This window comes from Saccostrea cucullata, unplaced genomic scaffold (assembly GCF_032062105.1).
Source record: "Saccostrea cucullata isolate Sc308-1 unplaced genomic scaffold, CSIRO_AGI_Scuc_v1 ctg7665, whole genome shotgun sequence".
Classification (NCBI taxonomy): Eukaryota; Metazoa; Mollusca; class Bivalvia; order Ostreida; family Ostreidae; genus Saccostrea; species Saccostrea cuccullata.
In genome coordinates this window covers 38503-61029 of record NW_026934815.1, presented here as the reverse complement: position 1 = coordinate 61029, position 22527 = coordinate 38503, and the positions used below count along the sequence as shown (strand labels likewise).

Genomic DNA, 22527 nt, shown 5'->3' with positions numbered 1-22527 from the left:
TCGGCCATTTTGGCCCCACCCTTGCCCCGGGGGTCATGATTTGAACAAACTTGAATCTACACTACCTAAGAATGATTCCATATGAGTTTCATCTTTCCTGGCCCAGTGGTTCTGGAGAAGAAGATTTTTAAAGATTTTTCCTATATATACCTATGTAAAACTTGGGTCGGCCATTTTGGCCCCACCCTTGCCCCGGGGGTCATGATTTGAACAAACTTGAATCTACACTACCTGAGGATGCTTCCACATGAGTTTCATCTTTCCTGGTCCAATGGTTCTGGAGAAGAAGATTTTTAAAGATTTTTCCTATATATACCTTTGTTAAACTTGGGTCGGCCATTTTGGGCCCACCCTTGCCCCGGGGGTCATGATTTGAACAAACTTGAATCTACACTACCTGAGGATGATTCCACATGAGTTTCATCTTTCCTGGCCCAGTGGTTCTGGAGAAGAAGATTTTTAAAGATTTTTCCTATATATACCTATGTAAAACTTGGGTCGGCAATTTTGGCCCCACCCTTGCCCCGGGGGTCATGATTTGAACAAACTTGAATCTACACTACCTGAGGATGCTTCCACATGAGTTTCATCTTTCCTGGTCCAATGGTTCTGGAGAAGAAGATTTTTAAAGATTTTTCTTATATATACCTATGTAAAACTTGGGTCGGCCATTTTGGCCCCACCCTTGCCCCGGAGGTCATGATTTGAACAAACTTGAATCTACACTACCTGAGGATGCTTCCACATGAGTTTCATCTTTCCTGGCCCAGCGGTTCTGGAGAAGAAGATTTTTTTAAAAATGCCATTAATTTTTAACAAATTCAGGATTATCTCCCCTTGGAAAAAGGTGTGGCCCTTCATTTGAACAAACTTGAATCACCCAAGAATACTTTGTGCCAAGTTTGGTTGAAATTGACCCAGTGGTTCTTGAGAAGAGGATGAAAATGTGAAAAGTTTATAACGACGACAACGCCAACGACGACAGACGACGGACAAATTTTGATCAGAAAAGCTCACTTGAGCCTTCGGCTCAGGTGAGGTAAAAACCAAACATGGTTAAAACAATATCTTTTTAGCATAACAAACGTTTAAAGTGTCTATCCATGGAAGCACTCTGACAATTTAAGTGTGTATTATCACCGTCTTTATTTGAGAGGTAGACTTTTATCAAACTTATCATTACATGTAAATAAGGCATTTTACTAGTATCTGATTCATTTTTATCTGTATTTCCTTTACTTTTAGAGACATTTTCTTATAAAAATCTAATTTATGATTAAAATATGTACAAACTGAAAGACAAGGGCATTTTATTTGATCCTTTTCTTTAAAAAAAGCAACAAACAAACACTCATTATAGTAAGACTTATCTCTCCTATCAGGCTGTTGGTGAACACTAATACTTACAGTTTTTCTTCTCAGCCTCAATGTCCCATTCCCTCTGAGCAATCTTATAGAGTTCCTGTTAATGTAATAGAATTACTGTTAAAATAATGGAGTTCCTGCTAATGTAATAGTGTTCCAATAAATGTAATAGAGTTTCAATGATAGTAAGAGAGTTCCAATGATAGTAATAGAGTTCCTGATATTGTAATACAGTTCCTGTTAATGTAATAGAGTTCCTGTTAATGTAATAGAGTTCCTGTTATTGTAATAGAGTTCCTGTTAATGTAATAGAGTTCCTGTTCGTGCAATATAGTTCCTGTTAATGTGATAGAGTTCCTGTTATTGTAATAGAGTTCCTGTTCATGAAATAGAGTTTGTGTTATAGAATTCCTTTTAATGTAATAGAGTTTGTGTTGATGTGATAGAGTTCCTGTTCATTTAATAGAGTTCGTGTAATAGAATTCCTTTTATTGTAATAGAGTTTTTGTTGATGTAATAGAGTTCCTGTTCATTTAATAGAGTTCGTGTAATAGAATTCCCTTTATTGTAATAGAGTTTTTGTTGATGTAATAGAGTTCCTGTTCGTGTAACAGTGTTCCTATTATTGTTATAGAGTTCCTGTTCATGTAATAGAGTTCCTGTTCGTGTCATAGAATTTCTTTCATTGTAAAAGTCCCATTTATTGTAAAAGAGTTCCTGTTAATGAAAACGAGTTCCAGTAAATATGATAAAGTTCCTGTTAATATAATTAATTCTGTTGATGTGGTAGAATGATGCAGGTTTAGCCCGTTAGAAGACTGTGGCAGAGATAAAGGAAAAGTAGAAAAGATAGTCCAGAGAACCACAGATTCTTGTACAGCATTCAAATTTTCTTAATAAGAGGGCTACATTTCTGCAGCTGGTGAATTCAGAGCAAAAGCATTTCTGAGGATTTAATGAAAAACACGTTTATCCTTACAATATATTCAAGGTCAGCCTTCTCTCTCTCTCTCTCTCTCTCTCTCTCTCTCTCTCTCTCTCTCTCTCTCTCTCTCTCTCTCTCTCTCTCTCTCTCTCTCTCTCTCTCTCTCTCTCTCTCTCTCTCTCTCATACTTACATTTCTTTCTTGATATATGTTGAAAAAAATCATCTCTGAAGCAACAAAAAATATATTATTTTATTTCCAGTATAAACTTAGCTATTAGTAATTTCCAAGCAATTTTTCTCTTACATATGTGTATAATGGTTATGTTATCTTAGATCTACACGCCAATTTAATGCATTTTATCGTCTCAGCAGTAAGTAATTCAGAAGGAGTGTTCACATAAATTAGATTTTAAACCTAGACACTATTATACGGTTCAGGTTGTAAGATAGATAGGTTTTTTTTAATAAATTTAATTCATTGTATAATGACGTCTCGACTACAGCAGCCAGAAATTAACAAATAAAAATCTTCGTTTTCTGGTTTTTTTTTTTTAACTTACATCCACTACTGATCTCTTACTTTCAATATATTTGGTGAGTACTTTTTCTTTCTCCTCTGAGTCTATGACGACCATGTGAGCCCCCTGCTGATGACAAAAATTACTAGAATTCAACATGGACGTCGGTTCCTTGTGGAAAGAGAAACACCAACCACTCACAATGACAAATCCCGGGGAGCATCTCAAAACCGCTGATCCGGAAATCCCAGGGGAACATTTCAAAGGTTCCGAATGAATGGCGATCAAAACTGTCAAATGATATAAATAATACAAGGGTACATTCGTCATCTAACAGATTATGCTTTAATCTTTAAGATGTTCCCACTCTTACAATTTCATGTTTTCAAATTTTATAAAGTTTCGTGTACTCATAAAATCCTTTTACCTTTTGTGACATGAAATTAGACACAAGTAACAACTTTTTAAAAAGCTTGCCAGTCTACATCAATCAATATCTGCGCAAAAAGGGATACACATTTGGAGCAATAGCTTTGTGGGTTTAAGATATGTACTAACTATCTATTTTGAAAACCTTGTATAAATGAAAATCTCATTGCATTTAACTTGTAGAAAAAAAAAATCATTTCTACACTGCATACTAAAGAGTTGTTATTCTCTAGGTGTTTTCTTCAGGTGGAGCGGTCTGCCCTTGGATCTAAACTGATTTCAAGCTGCATTGTAACAGCTATTAGAAAATCTGTTATCAAATCATGAATTATAAACATTTTAAAAGATAGATATAATTTGATACACATTTTGCTAGATTGTATTTTTTCCACTGAGGTAAACTGTAGTAATGTGTGTTCATCAATATTTGTGAGTTGAATTGAATAAAGAAAGTGGTATCTGGATATGATTTCTTTATTATTTGCACAGAAATGAGATACTTATTAGAATTTTACTACAATTTTACCTATTAAAACCTAAAAAAAAGCAAATTATAATGCTCGGGGTCATCAGAATGACGCGATATTGAACACGTCCAGCACAGGCGTTAATTTGAATACTTAAAAATATGAGGAAATGTTTTAGATATATAATAAAGGAATTATTGAACTTATATTGGTGAATATTGGCATAAACTGGCTGTTAAAATGCAGAGCTTGAATACATATATGGTATGTATTGCTGGGGTTTTTTACTTTGATTTTTGTAGGACCAGTTGTAAAGATTAAGATGTTCATTCATTTACTGGATTTTAAAACCTGTTGAGCCTTGAACACTGTGTTGTCTTGTGTTTAAATAGTTTAAATATCTTTTATGAAGTGAACCTTTGTTTTCACCAACATAAATAAGTTCACATTTTAGACGACATTCAGTAGAAAGCGTCATAGTAGTTTAGTGGATGCAAATTTAAAAATTTGAACCAAATTAAATGTAGAGTTATCTCTCTTGTCTTATAGAAGCTGTTTGTGACACAAAGAAAACCGCATAAATTAACCTTATGTAAAAGGCTAGAAGTAATCTTTTTTTAACTAATTGAATCGATACAGTAAACGTTATAAGTTGAATGGGATTTCACATCTTATTTTTTTTAATCATATAAGCGTGAATCATTAGGAAACTAGGTAAAACAAAAATATGCAAACTTGATTTTTTTTCTAAATACCTGTTCATGAAGGAGCTTGGTCTATTGCATGTGCTTAAAAGAATACTAGTATCTTAATAATGACATTGTATAATTTTCATAATGAAACTGATTAAAACTAATCTTATAAGATTTTCTTCCATTCCTTACAACATCGTGTTATTGCCTATAAAGACAATACATGTCTAATTCTTCAAAATGAGAGAGAGAGAGACAAAGGAAGGATATGGAGATAATGAACAATATTCAATCTAAAAGCCCATAAAATAATACAAAATAGGAGAAGAATGAGCACAGACCTCCAAAACATCAGAGGTCGGAACAGGTCCCATGGAGGAGTGAGCATTACCAGCTGACCGGTCACACCCGCCATGTGCTCCTTGTTATGATCAGGAAATAACGGAAAAATCTGACGTCAATTCAGTGTATAATTAATGGACTAACAATTAGCATGAAAAACGTCAGTCAACATTTGACTCAATGATAAATTGCTTTTGCTGACAAGGTCATTGTATCGACTATAGAACTTGGAAAATGATGACTTTAAGCGAGACAGTTGATATTCTTCTTTCATCAACATGCTTGTCAATAATTTACCTCGTTTTAGAAATTGTTCATACATAGAACATGCCCTTGCATATCGAATCAACTGAGATATATGAAGGTATATTGCTGAATAAGTAAGGGAAGTTGAAGAAAGAAAAGTTAACGTCATCACATATATTATCATATATCTTGTTAGATTATCATAAACGGTTTTTTTTTTTCAAGTAAAATTTCCAAGTAAGAAACAGATGTGTCTCAAGCTCAAACGAATATATCGTATCTACGTAGGAATGGAAATTACCATTGTTAATGGACAATACGTCGTCGATATATCTAAATGTCGAGTTGAAGGTCGCAGTAAGTGTTTTCTTCATTTCACGCATAAGATTTTACACAAATTCTGCTTCATATGAATATTAAAACATGCATTCAGCAGGTTTATTATCTAAGTAAAGAAGAATGGATGCACATGCATTAAATACACTGGTGTCACGTACATTAAACGCTTACAGTGACGATGTTTGCCGATTTCTATAAATATTTTCATATTACACGTGCAGCTTTGTTGAATGAATTAAGGGAAACAAACATAAACAAAACTTAAACGAAATTATCTCCGATAAAATGAAATACAAACATTTACACACATTCAAATCTGTTTGAGAATGATTTGTTAATTCAATAAAACACAGGGATTGACATTAATTTAAAGTTATCTATAAATTAAAACGGTGCTATTGATTATTTTCGTCTATTCAATAACATGAACCATTGAGAAAATAAATTCATATTGATTACAACAGAAGATATTGTATGAATTATATCCCTTCATACTGTGATGAAATCAACTCTGAAGTTGAATGAATTTTAATTCTGACGTACACTACATGTTTTTACTCTTGATATCTGATCAAGGAGCAAATCAGACACAAAGGTGTTCACCTTACTATTAGGTTTTATAAACTCTGTTTGAACACAAACGATGAATTTCTGTTGATTGATTAAGTCAGTGTTAAATTCGATTGCAACACATGCCTAACGTTATATTTTTTTTCTGTCATTTAAAAAGAATCTAATTTGGTTCTTATTATTTCACTTAGAAAATTAAGGTGTATTTGTCGATCGACATGAACGGTTTTTACTTTAATATCAAATTATATATTTCAATGAAATAGATACAGCATAAATGCTAATCTAATTGTTAATTTGCTGACATTTACTAAAATCCGAAGCCATCAGTCTTGAAATGTATTTGTATGCATGTGGTTGAGAGCAAAACAGATAATTGATTTTTAATCTGTCAAAGGACTGTTATAATGCCAAATAATGATTCATATCCTGTAATCTTACATTTTGGGGGAACTATCTTTTTCTAAAACACCTGTTTTCTTTGAAATTTTGCAGTACTGTAAATCACTTTTTATTCGCGAGAACTTTATTTTCGCGTAATTACGCGAGACAGTGTGCTCGCGAAAATTTAATTCTTGCGTATTATAGTATTCCTTAAGATTATATAGAGCAATAACCACAATTCGTGAAAATTTTGTCTCGCTAATCAGGAGTCAATGACTCTCTCGCGAAAAATAAGGTGTCGCGAAAATTTAGTGATCTACAGTATATGAAACGCACATGTTTGAAGATTTCATCATGAGATAAAAACTAAACTCAAATTTTTATATACGAGGGGTGATCAAAAAGTTCGTTAACTAATTGAATAACTTCCATAAAAGAAACCATATTTGGTTTCAGTGTTGATTTTATTTTGAATTAATCCTCTCCAATTTATAATGCACATCAACAACCGTTCTGCGCATGTGCGAATCACCTGATATTGGCGGTCACGTGAACCACTCCGTAGCATTCTGTCACAAAAGCTGAAAGATTTTTTCTGAGTGTTATAGTTCTTTCCATGTAACTTAATTTTCATAACAAGAACAGTTTATTTGTCAGAAATGGTCAAATCTCGGCAACAGAATGGGTAGATAAGAATATCCCTTCCAAAAATAAGCATGGCGACCATTCAAACACAAATCTTCTGTCTCGTGAGAGACGTTTATTCAAGGTGGATAGAGAATGCTTGCCTCCTTGTTATCATAACTTATATGTTTAAAATCTAAAATAAACGATATCTTAGGTTTTTAATACTTATATTATTGTTCAAATATTCAACTATTTTTCAAAGTGTTAATTGGAGGTATTTGATAGCAAATTGCTTAATTAAAAAAGCATATTTTTTTTCAAACCTGCTTTCACTGAGCAACATGACATTTTTTCACAATCTACCTTTCTTCACTAAGATGATCAATCCAATCGTTGTATGGATTTATAGTTAGTCATTTGTCTTAATAAACTGTGTACAAATTATTATATGTTACGGGGTTTCTAAGATATGCAATAAATTGTACAGTCATTTGTTGGACGAGTACGACTGAGACAAACATTTTTCGTCACAAGTGACCTACATAGTGGCGTCATTTTCACATTGTGACGTCTCAAACAAGGAGAAAAACTTTATTCAGCATACGCTATTTATAAAACTTGTGTATGATTATGTGTGTACCAAATTTCGTTCTAATCTGAATCGTGGTTTTGTAGATATAGAGATAGTTCGCGAACTTTATGATCACCCCTCGTATATTCACTAAAGAAATCAGATTCATTTGAAAATAAAAGTTTAATTATTGACTTCAAAATGAGGATAAACGGGTCAATCTGTTGTTATTGTCGTAATGAAATTTTGTGATACTTACTCTTGTTCAAGTTCAGTTCAATTTTAATAATACACATTGGAAGCTGATCCACAAGCAATTCAACTATAATGGTCAAACATATTTACGAGGGGTCATTTTTTGTAATTTGAAGTAAATAAATTGGTTCATTGAGATTTTATTTTTCGTGTATGAAGAATTGATCAGTAGATATACAATAGATAAATTGCATTGAGTGGTGGACATACATTCATGGATCTCTTCATACCTTGAAACACCCGTAGGGATCCGGGTTAGAATAGGTCCTCAGTACCCCTTGCTTGTCGTAAAAGGCGACTAAATGGGGCTGTCCTTCGGATAAGACCGTATAAACCGAGTCCCCGTGTCACAGCAGGTGTGGCACAATAAAGATCCCTCCCTGCTCAAAGGCCGTAAGTGTCGAGCATAGGCCCAAATTTGCAGCCCTTCAACGGCAATTGTGACGTCTCCATATCAGTGAAATAATCTGGAGAGGGACGTTAAACAGTATACAATCAATCAATCATACCTTGAAACCACGAAAATTAACCGACAGAAAAATTAGCGATTTCACAACACAATGAAAAACACCTGTAAACATTCCACATAATGATAAATTGTATATGAAGAAAAGGTCAGTTATCGCCCCTATAAAACTTGCGAATCTTGATATCCTTTGATATCCTTGTTTCAATGTTATAGCTTACCTTGTTATAAATAATGTTCGTAACAGACTATTTATTTTGGGCACAACCTGTATTGTGTAAAATTTTTAATGTGATCTCAATTTGATCTTAGTCTAGCAGCTTATAATTTTAGCTTACTCCTATGTTAGTTACGATCTCTTAGAATGATTTAAGGTTTTATGTTTTTATGATTACTGTGTTGTATTTAACTACTTGTATATCTGAAATAGTGTCTGTTCAGCGCCTTAGAGTAAATTATTTTAAATAGGGCGCTATACAAATGCTATTATTATTATTATTATTAATAGAACACACATATGCATTTCAAATCAACTTGGGGAAATCTTATACAGGTAAGAAGGCTATATTGCCACTGACGTTAGGGAAGTTGTCGTAAGCAAAATTGATAATCGTTATCTTAATCATATCTATTCCATTATCCATTGCGTAACTAACTGTAAATATTATTTTCTATCTCTACATCTCAGGGCAGATCTCTCTAGCAGCATAAAACTACCTAAGAATTTTAACTCTTCAGTGTTTTGTGTATAGAACAGTTTGGAAAATTTTATTGGACCACTCCGCAGATGGAAATTACGTGTTGTTTTTAAGAAAGAACATGCTAAAAATGGTTTTAGAGATGCTCTGAAAGGAATTTCAAAAATAAGCAAAAAAAAAAAAAATGGTTATCCTTATGGAAAAGAAACAATTCGAAAATTTGAAGTCAAACAACATTCCTTTAGGCCTGACGTGTAAATGGAATTTAAATATGTTACATGATATTTCGAGTGGAAAAAAAATCATTTTTTATCATTAGATAGCATACAACAATATTATGATTTATAAATCAGTTATATCTGACGTACAAGAACATACGACAATCACTACTTGTAAAAGACAAGATAGGATAAGACCCAATTCTATTCCGAATTTTGCGTCGTCTTTTAGAATTTTACAATTCATCAATAAAAACGTGCTTCCAAACAGACACAAATTAAGTATTTGTTTATAGTTGTTTGATACCTAGAGGGATAGAAAAGTCGGAAAACGTGTAACTTTTCGATTTTTCTCATTTTTTCTGCAAATTTTCAGCGATTCTTTATCACATTTTTTAAAAGAAATTAAAAGAAATGCCTACCTACAAACTTTTTAAACGAATATCATACGTATGGCATTCACTTATATCAGATGCATTTTAGATATAAAAGTTTCTGATATTTTTCGAAATGAAAAGTATATCAAATTTTACTAAATTCTAACAGAATTGCAAAGAGTTGGGGAAACGTCCCAATTCTGTGCGCTCTTGTGGTCTCTTTTAAAGATTGAAATCAAAATAAGAGTTAATATTAATAAACAATTATTATTTTAAGTCCCTGACAACAAAATATCAAAATTGAAACTGTGTTTGGGTTTGTAAATCATGTAGAGCATTTAGGAAAATGAATTAGTTTATAAAACAAAAAAAAAATCAATGCAATATCAAAGTCTTTGTGTTGACCAGGAAAAAAAGAGAAACAAACAAACGACAACGACATAATATTCTATACTGAAAGTAAAAAGAAACGCATAATAGCATAATAGCTAAAAATATTTTACTATGTGGCCGAAAATTATGAAAATTGGTCAGATGTGTATTTTGGTCACTGGGCACTAAAATCGCTGGTCAAAATTACTCAACCGTGAAATGTATGGTGTAACGTAGGGGAAGTGATAAAAAGCCAATTACACGTGCATGTTGATGATGACAATTTTGTGATATGCTTAATTAATCATTAATTAAACTTCTAAGGAGGAAAAATAATCAATGTAAACAAAGATAAAGTCAATATCATGACTTTTCCCTTAATTAGAGTAGATGAACATTTTCAAACGTAGAATAACAAAAATAAATAAAATAGTCCTAGAATACGGAATCTCTTTTTTATGATTTTCAAACTAAATGATTGATTGATTGTATACTGGTTTACGTCCCGCTCCAGAATATTTCACTGATATGGAGACGTCACCATTGCCGGTGAAGGGCTGCAAATTTAGGCCTTTGCTCGGCACTCAGGGCCTTTGAGCAGGGAGGGATCTTTATCGTGCCACACCTGCTGTGACACGGGGCCTCGGTTTATACGGTCTCATCCGAAGGACAGCCCCATTTAGTCCCACGGGGATCAAACTAAATGATTACAAAACTTGTGAAGAAAATATTTCCCATCTTCGCACCCATTTAAATGTATTTGAGATATTCATGAGAAACCAACTAAAAATTCGTGATAGGAGGTAGATGATATAGAATATATTAGCTTTATTTTCTTTGATTTAAAAAAAAACTTATGAAAGTCTGCTTCCGTCAGGAATGGTAGAAATTAAAAACAGAATTAATCGAGGTTGAAATTAGATCCACATTTGATAAAATTCGACAAATATTTGTAGATACTGCTTTTTAAAAGCTTTTTCATGTTGTCACTTTTTTGAAATTTCCAAATTTATTTTTTTTCTGGGTGGGTGGGGGGCTTGTTTACCATGTAGATGAAAAATTAAAATAAATGCAACAAGATTGTTAACAAGATCATTCACGTAATCTTCACATCACATTTACAATTAAAAAACGCTAATGTTTTAATAAATTGATTTTACTATATGTGTAATGTTCTCATTTATTTTAACGATATTTTGAGAAAAATTAATTCAATATTAAAAGGCATATTCATCAATTTCATTTTTGCCATGGAAGTTTGACTATGATGGCAAAATGTATTCCTTTAGTATGCCAATATCTTTTGTGTTACTTTGTACATGCAGCAAACATTCAAGCATTTTGAAAGATTTCCTTTAAAACTAAAAGAGAGCAAGTTTAGAGACGAATAATGACCTCCACCGGTAGGTCATTTATTAATGACAGAAAATGACCCCCGACACGTAGAAAAAAAAATCATTATTTTTTTTATTTTTAGAAAAAGAGCACCAGGGGTAATTATATCAATCGCGTGTTCCATAGAAAATTAACCCCGTTGAAATATGACCCCTTTTAGAGTTATCTTAAATTTCAACATTTAAATTGATTCAAAGCATCAAATCGACCGCAATGATTATTCATTTGAGCATTTTAAAGAATTTTTACAAGAAATCCATGGGATAAAAATTAAAAGATAATACGTGTAATATGCATATACATATCTCAATGTATTTCATTGGTATGCTAATTTTTTTTTTATGTTTCTTTATAATTGCAGCAACTAACCATGCATTTTAAGAGGCTAACAGCGAGTCTGCTTTTTTAAGCTAACAGGGAGCCTGCTTTGTTAAGAACCTTATCGCAATGCCGCGAGTGAAACTTCGATTACAAATACTCTCAAGTACGTACCCCTTTGTCTGATAAATTACAAAATGTTTAGATAATATAATTAAGATACAGAGTAGATAGATATAGGATATAAAGATTCCTGGCCTAAAGAATATTTTCCCATAATTTTACCATTTCTTATATAACAAGTGAGGGAGCTTAAATCAGATATGAAACATGTTCTCTACGTGGTTTCTAAATTATTTCATAAGGAAAAAAAAGTAAGTAATACTTTTCTCATTCTTATTAACTTTTATAAACCATCTGTACTATTTCTGAAATTCATTTCAAAATCAGTATATTATTTATGAATTGAAGAAAAAACGGGAGCAATTGGTCACTATAATGTATTGAGAGGGTTAATGAATGCATTTACCTTTCATCATCTGAAAACTTTTTTGAAACTTTTTATCAACTGACAACAACCTTTTTTCGAATTACTGAGTTTTAACAACAGAAGTAAATAAAAATGGCGGAACGGTCAGTTCACTGGACAGTAGCTCTGGTCATCACATCGATGATATGTAGACTAACACCACCTACTCATCGAAATGCTACTACAGATGACTCTGTAACATCCATAGATGACATCTGTAAGTCCAGTTTCAATTATGAACAATTTTTAGACGAATATTTATTGTACAAATTGTACCCGCCAAAAATTCCTTTGTTTGTCAACAACAACGAGAAATCTCCCAGACACGGCTCAGTCGGAAAATATGTCTTAATATTGAGAATTCTTATTTCGGGTGACATAGCGACAAACCCCGGACCAATAAAATTTCCCTGTCTGGTTTGCAGTAAACAAACTCGAAAAAATCAGAAATTAGTGATCTGCACACAATGTAATGTAAGATGCCACATTAAATGTTATACTGGCAGCCAAATTTCTTCATCATCATCCTGGCTATGTCAAAAATGCACAATTTTACCAGATATCATGTCATATAACACCACACGAAGAGCATCAGATGCTGAAACAATAAGTATGAATTCGATCGGGATCGAGATACCGGAAACGATACAAAACATAAACAAATGTGAATCCAACGAGGAAAACCAAAATAGCTATCAAGACATCTGGCAGGAGCTTGTAAAAGTCAGGAGAACACATCCTTCACAACTGATCTGTGGTTATCTTAATATCAACAGTCTCGCGGGAAAGTATGAGCAGATTCAAGACATTTTACGGCGTAATCTTGTTGATATGCTGTTCCTGGCAGAGACTAAACTTGATGACTCCTATCCTGATGCCCAGTTTGCAGTTGACAACTACACCTTATGGCGGGCCGATCGAAATAAGCATGGTGGAGGGGTGCTAGCATACCTAAGAACAGATGTAGCTGGAGACCGAAAACCCACCCTTGAATTTAAAGACATAGAGTCAGTGGGCATAGAGGTAACATCAAATGGTAATAAATGGTTCTTTGCAGGAGCTTATAAACCGCCTCAGATGGAAGACACAGTATTTAGTGATGACTTCAGTCAAACTCTAGATAAAATCATAAGTAGATATGACAACTACATCATAGTTGGTGACTTAAACTTCAACATGCTTGACAAAAATAAAAGTTCTGTTCTATGTGACATATGTGATATACATGATGCCAAGAACATTGTTAAAAAAGCAACATGTTTTACTAAGATTGGGAAACCATCTCTTTTAGATGTTATTATAACAAATGAAAATGATAAATGTGGCAAAGTATGTAATTTTGGAACTGGAATTAGTGACTGTCATAATTTTATTTCTGTTCAGGTAAATATTGAAATCAGAGAAAGAGAAACAAAGACAAGAATGTGTAGAAGTTTTAAGAATTTCAATGCTGAATTTTTTACTTTGGAATTAGAAGATAAACTATCTGTACTATCTGATAGCACCGATGCAAATGAGGCATATGAAAATTTTAATAATTGTTTTTTAGATGTAGCCAATAAACATGCACCCCTTAAGGAAAGGAAAATATTGACAAAGCAAGTGCCATACATGAACAAAGAACTTCGTAAGGCTATATATAAGAAAAAATGTATTATAATAAATATCAGTCGATAAAATCAAACCAGAACTGGGAGAACTATAGACAACAAAGAAATCTTGTAACCAAATTAAAGAACAAATCTATAAATCAATATTTTATTGAAAGATGTGCTGGGGGACCTAAATCAAAAGATTTCTGGCCAACTGTGAAGCCTTTTTTAACAAATAAAGGGTCCCTCACACAAAATGATGTAACTCTGTCAGAAAATTTAAAACTTGTAAATAATCAAAATGAAATAAGTGAGATTTTTAATGATTTTTTTATAAATGTAGCCAAAGACATTGGAAATGCAGATGAAAAGGTTGATGAGGACCACCCAAGTATCAAGGCAATCAGAGAAAATACTCAAGGTACAACACAACCAAGATATTTTTCGTACATTTTCTTTCTCGCCCATTAAGGAAGATTTTGTCAATAAAAATATTAAAAAAATCAATGTAAAAAAGGCCACAGGTATTGATGGAATTTCTCCAAAACTTCTGCATATTGCTAATCCAGTTATCAGTAAACCTTTGACCAAAATAATTAATCTATCCCTGGTAACATCAACTTTTCCTGATAAGCTGAAGATTGCTCAGGTTACTCCAATACACAAGAAAAATAGTACCTTAGAGAAGGGTAACTATAGACCAGTGAGCGTCCTCCCAACAATATCAAAACTTTTCGAAAGAGCAATAGAAACACAGTTAACAAACTTTTTTAATGATATTTTTAATCCTTTTTTATCAGCTTTTCGGTCAGGTTTTGGATGTCAGTCTACTCTGTTGAGAGTTATTGAAGACTGGAAATATGCCCTGGATAAAAATGAATACACTGCAGCTATTTTAATGGATCTTTCCAAGGCCTTTGATTGCCTTCCCCATGAACTACTTCTTTTGAAGCTAAAAGCCTATGGACTATCTGAATCAGCACAAGAAATGCTTTATAGCTACCTCTCACATAGAAAACAATGTGTTAAATTAGGGCATCATGTTAGTGACATGTTAAACATTATTAAAGGTGTCCCACAAGGATCTATTCTTGGTCCCCTGTTATTTAACATATTCATAAATGACCTGTTTTTCTTTGTAGATAAATGTAACCTCTACAATTATGCAGATGATAACACCCTATCAAAGTCTGATAAATCTCTAGAACAGGTGGTAGCAGCTTTAGAACATGATAGTAGATCTCTCATTACATGGTTCTCTTCAAATAAAATGCAGGCCAACCCTGAAAAATTTCAGGCAATTTCTATTGGAAATAAAACACAAAGTAAAAACATTGTATTTGATTTAGATGGAATCAAAATTCCTTGTGAGGATGAAGTTAAGTTGCTAGGTATAACCATAGACTTTAAGTTGTCTTTTGATACACATATTACAAATATGTGCAAAAAGGCTGCAAGGCAATTAAATGTTCTTAAACGGTTAGGAAAGCACTTAACTAAGTTAGGAAAACTTACAATATATCACTCTTTTATCATGTCAAATTTTAGTTATTGCCCCTTAACATGGCATTTTTGTACTGAGCAAAATACTCGCAAAATAGAGAAAATTCAGGAAAGAGCATTAAGATTTATTTACGAAGATTATAAAAGTTCTTATGAGAGTCTTTTACATAAATCTAAACTACCATCTTTGAAAACCAGAAGAATGCGTGCCATTGCTATAGAAACCTTTAAAATTTTACAAGGCTTAAGTCCTGTCTTTTTGCAAGATCTGGTTGTTTTTAAAAATAATTCATACAATTTTAGATATACAAATACTGCAGAGGTCCCAAGACCAAGAACAACAAGGTATGGGATGAAATCATTTAGGTATGAGGCAGCAAAGCTCTGGAACTCTCTACCCAATGAAGCCAGGCAATTCTCCTCATATAATCAATTTTCAAATTACATTTCAACTTGGTGCGGAGAACTAAATTGTAAATGCAGCTCCTGCAGACTTCAGACTTCTATGCCTCATACCTAATTTTCAGTTTTATAGATGACCGTCTTAAGTTATTATTTATTTATTTATTTATTTTTACAGTATTGTGCTTTCTTAACCATTCCTCCTTGTTTGTGTGCATGACTTTTGTTTTAAGTACTTGTTGTTCTCTTATGTTGACTCTTTTATTTTCTTTGTGTGTTGCTCAAATGTTTTGTCTTTTATTTCTTTCTTTTCTTTTTATGTCTGTTTATCAATGTCTTTGGTTACACTTGTGTATTTAAATGAACTTCTGTCTTTGTGAAACTTTAATGTGATATTTGTGCTCTTATGTGTATATATGTACATTTTATTATATATATGTTTTTTATGTTTCTAGTCGGTAAAAGAGCTTTATAGCTCATGTTCTTTGTTATGTGTATGTAGTCCGACTATAAATAAAATTTACTTACTTACTTACTTACTTACAGGGTGTAAGTTTAATTCTAGCGCATCGTTTCCACCGATATTAAGAATAATACTAAACGGCTTGACAGTCATTATCCTCAATATTATCAGAAGGTCGGGAAGTCATTGATTTAATATTATCAGAAGGTAGGGAGGTAATTGATTTAATATTATCAGAACGAACATAGGGAGGTAATTGATTTAATATTATCAGAAGGTAGGGAGGGAATTATGATCAGAAGGTAGGGAGGTACTGTATAGGGGATTAATTTCACGGGTTGTAATTTTCATGGTTTTCTCTTCTCTGACACTGTCGCAGTTTCTTGATATCGCGGAATTGGTATATTATAAAAGTTTTCTCCCTTATCTATACCTATTGAAAACTTATTCACTGTTTCTTGAATTCACGGTTTTATCAACACCGTGAATATGGCGGATATTAACACCGCGAGTTAATTTCCCCCTATACAGTAATTGATTTAATATTATCAGAAGGTAGGAATGCAATTATTTTGATATTATCAAAAGGTAGGAAGGTAATTGATTTAATATTATCAGAAGGAAGGGAGGTAATTGATTTAATATTATCAGAAGGTCGGGAGGTCATTGATTTAATATTATCAGAAGGTAGGAATGTCATTGATTTTATATTATCAGAAGGTAGAGATGAAATTATGATCAGAAGGTAGGGCAATCATTAATTTAATATTATCAGAAGGTAGGAATGTTATTGATTTAATATTATCAGAAGGTAGAGATGAAATTATGATCGGATGGTAGGGATGTCATTGATTTAATATTATCAGAAGGTAGGAAGGAAATTGATTGAATGCTATCCGAAGGTCGGGAGGCAACTGATTTAATATTATCAGAAAGTCGGGAGGTCATTGATTTAACTTTATCATAAGGTAGGAAGATCATTGTTTCAATATTATCAGAAGGTAGAGATGAAATTATGATCAAAAGGTAAGGAAGTCATTGATTTAATATTATCAGAAGGTAGGAATGTAATTGATTTAATATTATCAGAAGGTAGAGATGAAATTATGATCAGAAGGTAGTGAGGTCATTGATTTGATATTATCAGAAGGTAGGAGTGAAATTGATTTAATCACAAGACGAAAGACCACCTTTATGCGATTGTTTAATGGTAGCTTAATGGTGACTTAATGGTGCTTAAAGAAGTTAACTCCATTAAGCCACCATTAAGCTGCAACTTACAGGTGCTTAATGTCCAAACTTCATTAAGCTACCATTAGCCCACCTTTAAGCCGAGCTTAATGGTGACTTAATGGTCAAACCTCATTAAACTTTTACGTTTTACGCATTTTATATCGAATCTTTTATCTAACTTTTTAGGTTTTTTCAATGTCATTTACGCAAAATCTATATTTTTGTTATTTATAATTGTGTCTCGAGCATCATTTTTATATAACATTTCTGTCAACATGCAAAATCTCGGGCACTGAGAATAAAGTTAGCTAACAGGGGCTTGCTCCCGGTTTCTAATTTTTTTCATCATTTACAGTATCAACTAGATGCTGTCATGAGACAGTAATACCCGCACTAAAGTGTTTGCCTCTAAATACACGCTCCTACATGTAGGGCGGCTTTCCAAGGAAAAAGTCAAAATAATTCTATATCATTTACATGTATTCATCAAATTGAATATGAAATTCTCAGACCCTGTGACCTATAACTCAGAACCTCTTATATTTATTTTACATGCTGAATCATTATATACCAGTTTGAATTCTATTAATGATGTAAATTAGATTTTGATAAATGTTTTGCTCTTAATAGGACCTTTTTTTAAATTTACTAATCCCCCCTCCCTCGACACCACAATCACACAGCAAATATTTTTTGGAATAGGCTAGATAGAACAGTTTTGTTAAAACATCGTTTGTTATCTTGATTCGTGATTTACATCAAAAGTGCAAGGACATAAACTATTTTGTTTGAGCTGAAATATGGAATATTTATCGCTTATATAGTGTATATTTTGAAAAGGGCTCGGAGATGACCCTGGTCTGCATAAAATTAGTTTCATATATAACAAAATTTTAGCGAAGTGGAAATTTTTATAGCTATTTTACTCATTTTTGGCAAAATTGTCATTACTTCCGAAACAGCACAGACTAGCTCCCAGCAGTTTTTTGGGAAAAGAATCATCTTTATATGCGTTTTTTTTTTTCTTGAAAAGCATGCGTATGTTCTCGAACTATCCTCATTTCCTACACTTAACTTATCAATTCTATTTTGATACAAGTCACGTGACAAATAGCTGATACATGCGATTTAACTGATACTGTGTGTCATAGTAGAATATTTTATGTACGACTTGTTTATTGTCATAGTCAGTTAGACGCTTGTGTGAAAATAAACGTTTTGATTCAGCACGTTGTTTATTGAACTCGCGAATACAAATCAGCTTGATTTGTGATACAAAGTTACGCCATCTAAATATTACATGGTGTCAGAAGTGAAGGCAATCCATTGCGCTGCAAGATGCCGAAGTTTAACCCACCAGCGAGTTTCAACTTTAGTAATCCGAGTGAATGGCCGGATTGGAAACAAAGGTTTGAACGCTATAGAATAGCAAAAAAATTACACAAAGACGATGAAGATATACAAGTAAAATGTTTGATATATGCGATGGGGAAAGAAGCCGAGCATATTTTCAAGTCGCTTACGTTTGATGATGAGGGAGACAAGAAAATGTACATTCAAAGATTGATCTGTCTAATGCAATAGCTTGCCAAGTTTCTTAATCTAGTCTTGTACAATCTAGTCAAGTTAATATTCTTTGCTATAAAGTCTTACTACCCATGTATAAACTAAAACACTGATTTCTTTAAAAAGGGGGAGATGTCATAATAGAATATTTTATGTACGACTTGTTTGTTGTCATAGTCAGTTAGACGCTTGTGTGAAAATAAACGTTTTGATTCAGCACGTTGTTTATTGAACTCGCGAATACAAATCAGCTTGATTTGTGATACAAAGTTACGCCATCTAAATATTACATGGTGTCAGAAGTGAAGGCAATCCATTGCGCTGCAAGATGCCGAAGTTTAACCCACCAGCGAGTTTCAACTTTAGTAATCCGAGTGAATGGCCGGATTGGAAACAAAGGTTTGAACGCTATAGAATAGCAAAAAAAATTACACAAAGACGATGAAGATATACAAGTAAAATGTTTGATATATGCGATGGGGAAAGAAGCCGAGCATATTTTCAAGTCGCTTACGTTTGATGATGAGGGAGACAAGAAAATGTACATTCAAAGATTGATCTGTCTAATGCAATAGCTTGCCAAGTTTCTTAATCTAGTCTTGTACAATCTAGTCAAGTTAATATTCTTTGCTATAAAGTCTTATTATCCATGTATAAACTAAAACACTGATTTCTTTAAAAAGGGGGAGATGTCATAATAGAATATTTTATGTACGACTTGTTTGTTGTCATAGTCAGTTAGACGCTTGTGTGAAAATAAACGTTTTGATTCAGCACGTTGTTTATTGAACTCGCGAATACAAATCAGCTTGATTTGTGATACAAAGTTACGCCATCTAAATATTACACTGTGTATGTAGAAAAATAGAAACGTTACAAAGAAACGTTGATTCCCTGACTGAGGGTTGGACAAAACAAAACAGGAATTATCAAAGGAAATTGTTTGAAAAAAAAGTCTGATCGAAACATTGCTGAAGTTTACAAGAATTAATTTGTTATTCTCACCTCTCCATGTATGTAGTCTGCACGGTGAATTTAAACAGAGGTATTAACCTCAAGTCAAGTTGTTCATGCATGCTTAGATGTATTGACAATCAAGTTCATTTCCTTATATTTTAAACAAGAGAATATTTCTTTTTAATAGTTTTCTGCATCCAACTGGACCTGTCACTGTTGATTTTTTTTTTACTTACTGGCAACATGACCAATGTTCGCCAGTTGTATGCTGTAACTACTGTTAAGGGGGGACCCATGTCGTTCTACGTCAAAGCAGCGTTATGTGTCGTCACAATAGCGACGTTTGTTTTTACCTGTTGACGTTTGTCATTGTGATATAGGTTTAACAATACCATACAAAATTTACAAAAAGAAAATTCATTTAAGAAATGAATTTAATTGTTGAAGATTCATGAGGTTCTGAACTATCAGTTAGCGCTTCATGATAAATATGCCGGCGCGTGAATCGTTGTAGTTCATATACCTCATGAATCTTCAAAAAATAAAATTCATTACTTATATTTACATTATTTTTCTGATGACTTGCCATGAATTTACGCCGTTCAACTGTCTTTTTTAAACAAAACAGTGTGCACTATATTTTTTGCCTTTTCGACGTCAAAAGCGGTATTATGACGTAACAATGGAGATATTCATGCTTATTCGTGATAGATACCTAATGTAGTTCGTGAGAATATACTGCATTTTATTTTGTAAAGAATCATAGGGGAAATTAATTGGAAATGTAAATATTCATCATTAATAACATTTGTTTTATTTGATTTAAGGAATTTGTTGATATTAGAATTCTCTTCCTTTGGTTGATAATTCATACCAGTTTTAGTTGTGAATAGAAACCTCGATGATATGCTGATATATAAGTGCAAAAAGACAAGATAAAATTCAGGAAAGAAAGCGGCTTAAATCAGGGACAATCCAAGGGTACTTAAAATAAGCAAAAATTTGATGCACAGATTAATATATATTTTTTGACTTATTTTTATTTGAAATGACATAAAAATGAAATCCTAGAAATAAAAAAAAAATGGTACGTTTTCCTTGTTGATGAGATAAAAAGACTTTACTGATTTTTTATATCATTCAATACAAAATTCTACACATATTTTTTTTTTACAGAATTAAAAAAAATTATTCCACTATACTTGCAAATCATTATTCGGGTTGGAAATGTAAATCTATGAGAAATATTGAAGATTTCTGAAATAAAAATGTCTTTCTGTCTTACATGTATTTTTCCGTAAATAATAACAAGGCGTTAAATCATGGAAACAAACTCATTCAATGTTTACTTGTATTTCAATGATGATGATGTTTTACAGTAAATGAGGACCAACTTCCAAAAGAAGTGAGAGCTGTAGCTTTGGAGTAAGAATATATAATATATGCATGTTATGTTTTCAGTTTGTGGAATACTATTTAATGAACAATGTATCATAAATTACTTTTTATTTAATCTTATGTTGTCATTTATCTCATACTGCCAAGGAGAATGCACTTCATGACTTATATAATCACTTTATGCCAATCAGAATGCACTTTACTACTTATATCATTCAGGTATTGCCAACCAGAATGCAATTTACAACTAATATCATTCACTTATAGCCAATCAGAATGCACTTTACATCTATCATTATTCACCACTTATCGCACTTTTCATCCTATCCCGGTATATCATTTTTATCACTGATTACCAATCAGAATCCCCTTTACAACATTGTATCATTATTTAGCACTTTAAACTTAACAACTTATATCATTATTTTTCATTTATAACAAATCAGAATTCACTTTACAACCTATCTCATTATTTATCATTTATAACGAATCGGAATTCACTTTACCTATTATATAACTTTACTGGAAGAGGGGATACGTCTTCAGTGGAAGAGACGGGCAGCTTTATTTCCGAGTGTGACCGGAGGACATCTGGATAGTCAGGGGACATGTACAAATGCTTATGGAAATCAGGATTTGATGTATCTGTATGTCTGTTACTACATGAATAAAAATTACATTTCTCAAGCTTAACAACTAAGTTTTTCTCCCAGTTCATATGTTGCCACCCAACATTTCAAACACGAATGACATTAATTAAATTTGTATTGCCTTACTCTAAGAAGGAAATACGTTAGAAACTATTACACAGCGTTTTTATTAGTACAAGTATTGTGTAAAACAATGATTACACGATAGTTCTTCAATGAATTTTTGCTGTTACTATAATGTCAATTAAGAACATCAATGGTGTTTAATCCAGATATATTAAATCTAACAAAAGTTCTTGGTTGAAGATTTATGGTAAATCAAAACATCAAAGTTACAAAGTATCCAATACAGATGACTACAATTACTAATAACTGACTTATAAATTACTATTGTATACTATTGTAAACTGAGGTAAACTTGAAATAATTCATAGCACATTTTATTGGGGTATATTGACACGCACTCAGTCTCATGCTAAACATCAATTGATACATATTGTTATAACTTTAAAAAATTGATCCTATACAAATCTATGCGAAAAAAAAGTCTTACATTTTCAATGTTTTGCTGAGCGGGCATAAAAAAAATCGATGATGGACCGCTGAGTAAGATGTTGGACCGCTCGGAGAGATGTTGGACCGCTTACGCCACAGAATG

The 22527-nt window shown here is 32.7% G+C and overlaps 1 protein-coding gene and 1 long non-coding RNA gene across 2 annotated transcripts; one reads left to right on the top strand and one right to left on the bottom strand.

Moving 5' to 3' along the window:
* Window positions 1–1438: 1438 nt before the first annotated feature.
* On the bottom strand, window positions 1439–2913 carry LOC134241406 (uncharacterized). Its single transcript, XR_009986653.1, has 3 exons — window positions 2873–2913; window positions 2483–2517; window positions 1439–1462 (listed from the first exon to the last, which is right to left on the bottom strand). It is a non-coding gene; the product is annotated as an uncharacterized LOC134241406 (long non-coding RNA).
* A 9478-nt stretch (window positions 2914–12391) lies between these two features.
* LOC134241404 (uncharacterized) lies at window positions 12392–16096 on the top strand. Its single transcript, XM_062723462.1, has 3 exons — window positions 12392–13128; window positions 14041–14118; window positions 15504–16096. The coding sequence occupies exons 1-3, from the start codon at window positions 12670–12672 to the stop codon at window positions 15564–15566; spliced, it is 600 nt and encodes a 199-aa protein (XP_062579446.1). The 5' UTR covers window positions 12392–12669; the 3' UTR covers window positions 15567–16096.
* Window positions 16097–22527: the final 6431 nt, after the last annotated feature.